At 53.4% G+C, this 11249-nt stretch overlaps 1 protein-coding gene across 2 annotated transcripts; it reads left to right on the top strand.

Moving 5' to 3' along the window:
• The first annotated feature begins 3792 nt into the window (after positions 1 to 3792).
• On the top strand, positions 3793 to 11115 carry Nr1d1 (nuclear receptor subfamily 1 group D member 1). Of its 2 annotated transcripts, XM_048450775.3 has the most exons (9): positions 3793 to 4404; positions 6999 to 7106; positions 7218 to 7322; positions 7613 to 7701; positions 7805 to 7949; positions 8242 to 8885; positions 9199 to 9384; positions 9793 to 10003; positions 10628 to 11115. In XM_048450775.3, exons 1-9 carry the CDS (start codon positions 4374 to 4376, stop codon positions 10825 to 10827), a joined length of 1719 nt encoding a protein of 572 aa, XP_048306732.1. In that variant the 5' UTR covers positions 3793 to 4373; the 3' UTR covers positions 10828 to 11115. The 2 variants fall into 2 exon arrangements, with proteins under 2 accessions (XP_048306732.1, XP_048306731.1); XM_048450774.3 differs by having other exon boundaries at positions 3795 to 4404; positions 6999 to 7322.
• Positions 11116 to 11249: the final 134 nt, after the last annotated feature.

Here is an 11249-nt window from a genome sequence, read left to right on the forward strand (position 1 = left end):
CCCTGTTACCCAGAACAGCCTACTCTCAAGGAGAAGAGATCTCAAACACCCACCCACTCGTGGACTCACTGCACATGTCCACACATGAAGGTGCTGTTTAGATTCATACTCATAGTCCCGCCCCCTAAAAAAACATGTCAAGGAGTTCTGACCAGAGCCATCATGTACGTGCTAGGAACTGAACCCAGGTCCTCTGCAAGAGCAGCCAGTGTTCTTAACTTCTGAGTCATCTCTCCAGCCCCATTTTTCTATTCCTGATGTCATCCCCAGTTCAAAGAATCCTGGGAAAACTGAAGACATAGTTGAAAACACAAACACAGAGACGCCAACAAAGCCTCCGAAGCATGGGGTCACCCTCGGACTCCCAGACTTCTAAGAAGCCAAGTGGAAGTGTGTACAATATGGATCCAGAGCTGGACTTGACTGAGTGCTGTTCACTGAACCTGGCCTCCAGGGAGCTAAAATTGGCTCTGCACGTGTTTGTGTGTGCGTCCGTGTGCTGTGTGCCTATGTGTGTAGTAAGCTAAAATGTCTGGCTAGTGGGAGGGTGAAGGATGCTTTTTGTTTTGGTAGGGTTTTTGATTGATTGATTGATTGATTGATTGATACAAGTCGATACAAGTCTTCTACTGTAATCAAGGATCAGTGGCCTGGAACTCTAAGTAGCCCAGGCTCACTTTGAACTCATAGTAATCCTCTTGCCTTAGCTTCTAGACTACTTGGATTATAGGCATAGTCAGTCACCATATTGGCTATAAGAAGATTGTACTGAACTATACCTATTGTCTTTTTTTTTTAAGCTTAATTTTTATTTTATGTGTATGGGCATTTTGCCTACATGTGTGTGTGTGCATGGTACCCGTGGAGGCCAGACGAGTGTGCCAGATTCTCTGTTGCTGGAATTACAGGTGTTGTGAGTTGTCATGTTGGGTGTTGGGAATTGAACCCTTGTCCTTTGCAAGAGCAGCAGTCATTCTTAGTTCCTAAATCATCTCTCTAGCCCCTACACTTGTTGTCTTACACCCAAGGTTTAGGTCAAAGAGAGACCTCTAGATGAGATAACACATCCCTTTGGTGGCCCTGGTTCCTTGGTTCCTCTGCCCTTCTTCCAAGAGCCCTTGATAAAGGAGCACAGTTTACATATCAGAATTTTCTAGAAGCAAGAAAAAAGCCCTACTTTTCACCTTATTCCCTTAGATCCAACAAAAGAGTTAGAGAGTGGGAAGTGGGCGCATATCCTCGTACCCACTGCAAGGACATTCAGTCACTTCTTTGACTTGGGTGTATTAGTAACATCTGCAAACCCGGCCCGTGGGTGGCAGAAGCAGGAAAATTAAAACAAAACTGCAAGACTATCCTATAGAGCTAGACCCTGTCTCAAAAAAAAAAAAAAAAAAAAAAAAGGCCGAGCTCTGTGTGAGGTGCAGGAGGAAACAGGGGTCAGAGTTACGCCCCTCCTTCCTTTCCTCCCAGCCTCTGCCTTCATACCTTAGGCAGACAGCAAAACGACCTTGCTTCTTGCTGACTGCATTTCAGCTCTGGTTCCCTCTGACTTCCCACTGGCTGCAAACTCCAGGAGAGAGTCTTGACCTCTGGCCCTTCCTTCTTCTGGAAACAAGCTCAGCTAGAGGATGTGGGCCGGACCACCACTGCTATAAACAAAGCAGAGGGCTTTGGGGCCCCCAGAGCAGCTAAGGGGAGCGCGCTAGGAGGGAATGCGATTTTGGATTTTGAGCAGCTCTGACAGATACCTAGGTGGGGTCCCCTGGCACTGACCCAGTCAGGAAGGTCACAAAGAATAGGCAGCCGGGGACAGACCAGCTCACCTCCCAACTCTCCTTCCATACACGGTGGGAGGAGAAAGGGAATGGAGGCTGAGTTCAAAACCAAGTTTTCCTGGAAAGCTTCTTTCCTTGTTTGTCCTAGCTCCTCCCAGTTCCTCCCATGGTGCTCTGCAGCAGCTTCCTAGCCCTGGGCCCAAGGGGCAGGGCGGGCCACAGAAAAGCCTGCTTCCCATCTGTCCCACTCTTGTTAGGTGTGTGGGCGGGGACAGAGTTGAAACTTGCTGCCCAGTCCAACATCATTGCCCTTAACTCCCGGCTTACTTTTTCCTTGGTGCCCTCACTCCAGCTTTGAGGAGGTGGTGGTAGTGGTGGGGGTGGGGGTGTCTCATATTGTTTAAGTCTCAAACCCCTAGACTCAAGTGGTCCTCTTGGTTCCGTTTCCCAAGCAGCCCAGGGCAAACCGCAGTGCCTGCCTATGTGGTTTTCTCTGCTTCCTAGGAGGCTGCCCTGCTTCCCAGAATTCCATTTTTTTCTTTCTCCGGAGCTGCCTAAAAGTAAGTGAAGACAGGCATCGGCTAAAAAAGAAAGCCGTCCCCAGAAGCACTGCGATTAAGGAGGACTCGGAGAGGAGCAGGTGGCTCAGCGCACTTGGCTGCTTGTGGGTGCTTCCATCTCTCTGTATAGCCCAAATCCTAGAACACACCTCTTCTGCAGACCCGAGTTTTATTCCTGACACAACTGCTGCTCTCAAAGAGAGATGCTAATTGCTCCTAAACCCGTTCAGTGTCTCTTCTGCTCACCTATCCGTGATCTCTGTGGTATTCATAAGAAACAGCAGTGCTCGGGTGGTGGTGCAAGCCTTTAATCCCAGCACTCCAGAGGCAGAGAGAGGTGGATCTCTGTGAGTGTGAGGTCAGCCGTGTCTACAGAGTGAGTTCCAAGACAGCCAGGGCAGTTACACAGAGAAGCTCAGGTCTCAGAAAACCAAAACCAAATGAGGTGGATGCTCGACCTTAGGTCAGTCGCTTCTTTTCTTCTTCAGTAAGGGGAGGGAAGAATTTTTTTCCCCCTCCCTAAATAGGATCCTGCCACGTAGCTCTGACCAGCCTCAAATTCACAGCAGTCCTCCTGCCTCAGCCTCTCAAGTATGGTGATGACAGGCAAGAGCCACCACACCCTGCCAATGGGGGAGGGGGGGGGGGTTTAAATGATCCGCATGTCCTGGGAACTGCTTCTGCTCCCAAGAAGCACTGCAGGGAGCAGACCCTTCCACGTTAAAGCGCTTTCACTATGAAGTTTCCCTCTGTTGTCCTTTGTATTTCCCAGATAAAGGGAAATGACTCACCCCAGAGTCAGTTGAGTGGGCAGTGTGGTGTCATATAAGCAAACAGGGAGTCCCTAGGGATAGCCCCACTCTGTCATTCCTTTCCCGCGGGTGTTCTTCCTTGGACGGAGAGGAGGGGCGGTGTAAGGGAAAGAGGGACACATTGTCTATCCCGCCTTGTCACCATAGCAAAAAGCAGCTTAAATTCTTGACTCCAGGGAAATCTTCTCCAGCTTGTTTACCGTGCCTCGTCATCCCCCACCCCCATCCCCGACACCAGTAACCTCAGGGCGAGGCCAATTCTGCAATCACGTGAAGTTTTCACGTTTGCTTAGGTTTGCAAAAAGGACCTTTTAGCTTTGATCTCCCATGGAGCAGTAAGGCTAGCCAGGCCCTTCCCAGGAATTCACATGCCCTTGCCATACAAGGCTTTCCAAACACGCCACTCTGACTCTTCAGAAAACTCCACCCCAGTCCACTTTCAGCTCCTCCCCGCTGCCAGTCAGCCCTTTTGCTTAGCAGAAAAGGGGGACTATACGCACTCCGCCTACTTTATCAGTAGACTACAACTCCCGACAATCTTGGCGGTGCGCAGACGCATAGAGCTCAACGTGCCGGCTGCTGGAAAAGTGTGTCACTGGGGCACGAGGCGCTCCCTGGAATCACATGGTACCTGCTCCACTGCCGCGTGCGGCCCGGGAACCCTGGGCTGCTGGCGCCTGCGCAGAGCCCTCTGTCCCAGGGAAAGGCTCGGGCAAAAGGCGGTTGAGATTGGCAGAGTGAAATATTACTGCTGAGGGAACGTAGCAGGGCACACGTCTCTCTTTGTGTCTGGGTGCCTCATTTCTCCATCACCTACTTACTTCCTGGTTGCAGCTTCTCTCCCTTTGGGACTTTTGCACCCGGAGCTCCAGATTCGCTACCCTGCAGTGTTGCGGAGCCTTCAGGAGTGGCATCCGGTGCACTGCAGAGACGCGACCCTTCTTGCTACCTTATAGCCAGATCTGCTGCAGACTGATTGCTCACACACATTCTCTCTGCTCTTCCCATGCAAATCAGACCTCGGTTGCCTCAGCGTCCTACCCTTCTGCAGGGCTGCAGTCCGGTCACCCCCAAACCTTACTGCTTGGTGCCTGGAATCCTGATTTCGAGCCGCGGGGTCCACTTGTCTCCCTCAGCCATTGCCCAGGGGGCGAGAGAAACCACCGTAACCTCCAGTTTGTGTCAAGGTCCAGTTTGAATGACCGCTCTCAGCCGGTGAAGACATGACGACTCTGGACTCCAACAACAACACAGGTACTGAGATTCTTATCCTCATCCTTGCTCTGTCACTGTCTCCGTTTCCATCTATGGCTTATGAAAGGAACTTTGTAAGGGACTGGGGATTCCCTCTGACAGGCGTTTGCTACTGTGCTGAGAGCCACTACGTAGGGTTTCCAGAACGGGTTACTCTGGCTGGGAATGCACCTAAAGCATATCCTTACCGCTACCCCTCTAAATTCCCCTGAGCCCGAGGAACTTGAATATTGGGCAGATGAAATGGAGGGTGGATACTAGTGGCGAGTGGAAGAGTTTAGGGAGATCGAGCACTTTGAAGCAGTATCTGGAAACGTCCCCATCTGTCCACCCCTTTGAGCTATAGTATGCCTGTCGCTTTTCTCTTTCCTCCAGTTCTAGCCTACTTCCAGGGAGTCTGGGAAGCTGTGGGACTAGAGAGTCTGAAGGAATGGGTCAGATCTTGCAGGGGAATCCTCAGTGGCAGTAGGGAGTTCCACTTAAGGAGTCGGGTGCTTGGGGCTCATCTCCAGGCAGGGCACCGACAGCGCCTGAGCCCGGGGAGGGCTCACATGGCTGCAGAGCCCGACCCACGTGCTGCATTTGTTTTCATTCAGTAGAAGCCGTGGCCACCATCCCATTGGTCATTGCTTCCCGGCCTCGTTACATAATGAGCTCCGCCCCTCAAGTTGCCTGAGCAACGCGTGTTCCCCTTCCCTCCTCCTTTCAGTTGTCCCGGCCCAGCTTGGTTTTAGGGCCCAGCCTTCGACCCAGGACGCCGCCGGAGGGGCGGGGCGAGGGCGGGTTTCTGCTTGCGACAGAAGGGAAGAGGAGAAGGCGGTGCTTCGAGTTCCGGGGTTCCTCGTTGGGGAGCCACGTGCGACGGGCACACGTGGAGCGGGGACGTGAGGCCAGCTGAGGGCCAGGCTCCCGCCCCGCCCTTCTCCACCTAGATCTGGGTGAAGCTGGGCTGACTCACCGCCCCCGCCTGCCTTCTTTTCCTCTGCCTGGCCCTTTTTACCCTCCGTGACCGAGACTTGAGTAAGATGGGGCCACCCGTGTGACTTGTTCTGGCCTCAAGTTTGTGCGTCCCAGGGAGACCTCACACTAGAACATCCTTACTCCCCTCTATTCCGATCGCACCAACATAATCTAAAAACACTAAACTGCTCTTAGACCCAGTTTTTCCATGTTCGTTCCCAAAGTCATACTGTTCCCCAAGTATCTCTGCCTGCCACGAATGTCTTCTCGGCCAAAACGTGAACATCTTAGAATCAAAGCAGAAACCGTATTTCTTTTCATCGTGCTTCCCCCCCCCCCCCCCACGGAAAGGAAAACACTACAAGAGGAAGCGTTGATTTCCTCTAGTTTGGAAAGCAGACTGGGAGCGATACACATCTAGATTTAGAACTAGGGTCTTTTGAGCAGTGCCCCTCCGTTCAAAGTTGAAAGACTTTCTGAGTGACTTTCTCATGCCCTCTTTCAGAATAGACAAACTAGGTCAAGTTCATCTAGGTCCACATAAACATCCCATCCCCCACCCCAGCCGTGAAACTCTACCAGCTTAGCCACTCTGCAACTATTTTACGGGCAGCTGGGTTCACCCTGGACCAACCTTGAGCTATTTTAAGGCTGCCCTGCCTAGTTTAGTGTGTGTCAGTGGGTGAGCAAGACATGTGCTTCTGTAGACACAGTGGCATGGCATGTGTCAGCACACACACGTGTCTGGGAATCCTCCCTTTTCCCACTCCACCCATGGCAGGCCAAGCAAAGTGCTTGGCAAAGGTGTGGCAGGCAGGTCATACTCCTCTTCGGCAAATACCACAGGGTCAGAACCACGTCGTTGGCAATGTAACCAGAGGGACAGAGTCCCCAAGTGACTGTAGAGCCAAAGTCATCACCTGGCTGAGCCCCGAAAGGGGAAATGCCTAACTCCCCAGGCTGGACAATTTATACCTTCCTCCCATCTCCTGCAGCTCTTATCTCTAGGTCTTTCTTGGACTCAGAGTCATTGTGACTCATCCCTTGGAGGCCAGGGGAGCCAGGCTGAACAGAGTCCTTCTCTGTGAGACTGTCTTTGGGTTTAAAGGGATAAATGACTGCCTTACTTTTGTATGACCTCTATTCTCTTAACTCTCGGCTAGCTACCCTTCACGGTCCATCACTGGATAGGTCTTGGTGTAGACTCGGCAGCTGGTTTATTTGTGAATGGCTGTCAGCTGCCCTTCCCACCCCCAAGTCTGCCCCTTATAACTAAGTTACTAGCTGCGGTTGCTCTTCCCCCAGGAAAATATCTAGGGCAGGGGTTCCCATGTCTGAGGTGCCCAGTGGGGTTATGCCTCACACCCTAAGCAGAAGTTGAATGTATTGTGCATATAAATGGCCCGGGGTGTTCCTTGTGATGAGGTTGGCTATCATATGTAGTGATGGAGAGTTTCTTAAGAGTTTTTAGGTTGACCGTGTCACGGCTTATGTGTGTGAGAGAATTGCTTATTACTTAAAGGTTAGGTGTTCTACACGCATAATTCCTAAGAGGAACAGTATTTTGGTGATCAGGTGGTGCCTTGAACCCCAGACGTGATGGCTGATACCCTCCTCTTGGATTCTCTTACTAGGTGGTGTTATCACCTACATTGGCTCCAGTGGCTCCTCTCCCAGCCGGACCAGCCCGGAGTCCCTCTATAGCGACAGCTCCAATGGCAGCTTCCAGTCCCTGACTCAAGGTTGTCCCACATACTTCCCGCCGTCACCCACTGGCTCCCTCACCCAGGACCCCACCCGCTCCTTTGGAAGTGTACCACCCAGCCTCAGTGATGATAGCTCTCCTTCTTCAGCCTCCTCCTCCTCCTTCTATAATGGGAGCCCCCCAGGAAGTCTACAAGTGGCCATGGAAGACAGCAACCGAGTGTCTCCCAGCAAGGGCACCAGCAACATTACCAGTGAGTAAACGCCCAGCTGATTTAAGGGAAAGGCAGTGACCCAGGATTCAGCTGATAGTTGGTTTCCAGCTGCCAGTTACCCTCGGGGTCTACGTCCTGACCTTTGGGATGCTGTTAGAGTTGTCCGAGCTTCTGTCCAGTCCAGTCTGGTCTGGTCTGGTCACCTGAGTGCTCCTAGACTTGGGAGCCCCTGCTTAGCCCTTCTGTCCTAGAATCTTCAGCCTGGAAAGCCTGTACATCTCAGGCCCCTGCCGCCTCTCTGCTTACATTCTGCCTGTCTCTTCCCACAGAGCTGAATGGCATGGTGCTGCTGTGTAAAGTGTGTGGGGACGTGGCCTCGGGCTTCCACTATGGCGTGCATGCCTGTGAGGGCTGCAAGGTGAGGCGGGTTGGGCTTGAGGACCCCGGCAGATGATGCCCTCCACCTGTGAGGCAAGGCTCGGTTTAGATGAAGATGTTCACTAGTCGCCCCTGCTTCCCAGGGCTTTTTCCGCCGGAGCATCCAACAGAATATCCAGTACAAACGGTGTCTGAAAAACGAGAACTGCTCCATTGTTCGCATCAATCGCAACCGCTGCCAGCAGTGTCGCTTCAAGAAGTGTCTCTCCGTTGGCATGTCTAGAGATGGTAAGGCAGCATGCCCATGTCTCCTCCTGGCCCCATTTCCTTCCACCCAGTTTATGTCATTTGCGTGGAGGCTGCCCATGTGTTGACATCTTGGGCAGACACACTTGTCTCCCATTCATTCCCAGCCCCATCATCTACTATCATATCCTTTGGGTGGGTGTGGCCTTGCTGGTTTCAGTTCTGAAGTGGAACCCCAGCATTCAGGGTCTTGCCCTTTCAGGAGGAAGGAAGGAAGGAAGGGAGGCATGTGAGTCTGTGAGAACTTCCTGACACTACTCTCATCCTGTTGCAGCTGTACGTTTCGGGCGCATCCCCAAGAGAGAGAAGCAACGGATGCTCGCTGAGATGCAGAGCGCCATGAACTTGGCCAACAACCAACTGAGCAGCCTGTGCCCTCTGGAGACCTCGCCTACCCCGCACCCCACCTCAGGCTCCGTAGGCCCCTCGCCACCTCCTGCGCCAGCCCCGACACCTTTAGTGGGCTTCTCTCAGTTCCCACAGCAGCTGACACCACCCAGATCCCCCAGCCCTGAGCCCACCGTGGAGGATGTGATATCCCAGGTGGCTCGGGCCCATCGAGAAATCTTCACCTACGCCCATGACAAGTTAGGCACCTCACCTGGCAATTTCAATGCCAATCACGCGTCAAGTAGCCCTTCAGCTACTACCCCACACCGCTGGGAGAGTCAGGGATGCCCGCCTACCCCTAACGACAACAACATTTTGGCGGCTCAGCGTCATAACGAAGTGCTGAATGGCCTGTGCCAGAGCCCCTCCTCCTACCCTCCTACCTGGCCCTCCGGCTCTGCCCACCACAGTTGCCACCAGCCCAACAGCAACGGGCATCGTCTCTGCCCCACCCACGTATACTCGGCCTCAGAAGGCGAGGCACCTGCCAACAGTCTACGGCAAGGCAACACCAAGAACGTTCTGCTGGTGAGGGCACGGAGCCAGTGTGGAGAGAGGGAGGGGGCCTGGAAGGTTGGACCCAGCATAAGGCAGCTAGCGTTCCCGGAGCCTGACAGTGGGGATACCCTCTGCCCAGGAAATGCTATTCTACCCTGAAGCCTGGGTTCTGCCTGGGAACCTTTAACCACCAGTTGACAACTGAATGCTATCTTAGGTGAGAGACCCATCCTCAGGGGCCATAGCTCTTAGCCCAGGCAGAACCTGGAAAGCAGCTGGGCTGGGGGAGCCCAGGTGAGCCCGTCTGGCTGATAGGCCTCTCCTTACTTCATCTGCCTCCTAGGCATGTCCCATGAACATGTATCCCCATGGACGCAGTGGCCGGACTGTGCAAGAGATTTGGGAAGACTTCTCAATGAGCTTCACGCCTGCTGTGCGGGAGGTGGTAGAGTTTGCCAAGCACATCCCCGGCTTCCGTGACCTTTCTCAGCATGACCAGGTGACCCTACTGAAGGCTGGCACCTTTGAGGTGAGCGGTAGTTGATGTTCCCTATTCTTGACTATGGGAAGGACCCAGTTAGAATAGCTTGGTGACTAGGGTGTAAAGGGGTTCACAGAGACTTTGGAACCGTGTTATCCCTCTGACGGAGGAGGTGAAACTACTACCACAACCTCTAAGCTGGTGTCTACTCAAAACTCATGGCATCCGAGTAACCCCTGGGACGCATTGTTCCCCACTTCTCAACAGTAGATGGATGGTCTTAGGTTAAATGTACATTCCAGAACTGGTGGACACTTCCACCTGGGTTCCCCCGCGCCCCCACCATTGACCATTCATAGGCCTCCCCATTACTGGCAATCTAAGGCAACACACTTGACGTTTTTGGGAGCAAACCGTAGTGGTCATTTGACAAATGCTCCTCCCACCTCACTTTAGGTGTTGATGGTGCGTTTTGCATCATTGTTCAACGTGAAGGACCAGACAGTGATGTTCCTGAGCCGCACAACCTACAGTCTGCAGGAGCTCGGTGCCATGGGCATGGGTGACCTGCTCAATGCCATGTTTGACTTCAGTGAGAAGCTCAACTCCCTGGCGCTTACCGAGGAGGAGCTGGGCCTTTTCACCGCTGTGGTGCTTGTCTCTGCAGGTAGGCCAAGCTCTCGCCTGACCCCGGAGGAGGCACACGCAGTTCAATTCAACATACCTTTTATGGAGTACCTACTCTATGCCAGGCCCTGCACTGGGCACTGGGGTACAGACATGATTCAGACACAGTCTAGCTTGGGAAACAGACTCATGCCCGACTAATTATAAAACAGTGAGATAAGTGTCACAGTAGAAGCATGAACCAAGGAAGCACAGACAACTATTTCTGCCTGGGAGAGCTGGGGAAGGAGGTGACACTTGAGAAGGGCCTCAAAGGGACAAGATATTGCAAGGCATGGAGGGGGAAGGGCATCCCAGGCAGGGGAAACTACAGAGCAAATAGCAAGGGAGCTTGGCCACGTGTGGCTTGCTCAGGGTAGGAGGGTGGTCTTGAGGGGTTGGAGCTGGCCAGCCTGTGGCCTTGCTCCCAGCATTTGGGCATGCCCCGCTATGGGGCAGAGGCCTGGGAGGAGGAGGAGCGTCCTCCTTTTCCTCCCCATCACCCTCCAGGGGGCCTTAGGGAGAGGCTGCCTTGCCTGCCAGGTCCTCGCAGACCTCCGGGTCCTCGTCAGAGGAGGAGGAGGAGCTCAGGGAGCCTGCCTCACTGCTGTCGTCTTCCCCACAGACCGCTCGGGAATGGAGAATTCCGCTTCGGTGGAGCAGCTCCAGGAGACGCTGCTGCGGGCTCTTCGGGCTCTGGTGCTGAAGAACCGGCCCTCGGAGACTTCCCGCTTCACCAAGCTGCTGCTCAAGCTGCCGGACCTGCGGACCCTGAACAACATGCATTCCGAGAAGCTGCTGTCCTTCCGGGTGGACGCCCAGTGACCCGCCCGGCCGGCCTTCTGCCGCTGCCCCCTTGTACAGAATCGAACTCTGCACTTCTCTCTCCTTTACGAGACGAAAAGGAAAAGCAAACCAGAATCTTATTTATATTGTTATAAAATATTCCAAGATGAGCCTCTGGCCCCCTGAGCCTTCTTGTAAATAACCCTTCCCCCACCCCCATCACCATGCTTCCCTTCCTCCCCTATTTAAACCACTCTTGCTCCCCCACCCTCCTCTGGCCCCCTGATCTGTTCTGTTCCTGTCTCAAATCCAATAGTTCACAGCTGAGTTGGCTTCTGTGATGTGTGCTCGTTTTGGGGGGTGGGGGTGGAGGGGACTACTGCCAAGGCTGGGGGGGGCACCTCTCCATCTGGTCAGCTTGTGGGGTGGGTACTCTGCCAGCAGATGGGAGAATATGGGGA

Source organism: Myodes glareolus, chromosome 9 (genome assembly GCF_982192425.1).
Source record: "Myodes glareolus chromosome 9, mMyoGla1.1, whole genome shotgun sequence".
Lineage (NCBI taxonomy): Eukaryota > Metazoa > Chordata > Mammalia > Rodentia > Cricetidae > Myodes > Myodes glareolus.

Coding starts and splice junctions, on each gene's coding strand:
- Nr1d1 (XM_048450774.3), top strand. CDS start 4,374: ATGACGACTCTGGACTCCAACAACAACACAG. Junction 7,950..8,241: donor CGTTGGCATGTCTAGAGATG/GTAAGGCAGCAT, acceptor ATCCTGTTGCAG/CTGTACGTTTCGGGCGCATC. Junction 9,385..9,792: donor TGAAGGCTGGCACCTTTGAG/GTGAGCGGTAGT, acceptor ACCTCACTTTAG/GTGTTGATGGTGCGTTTTGC.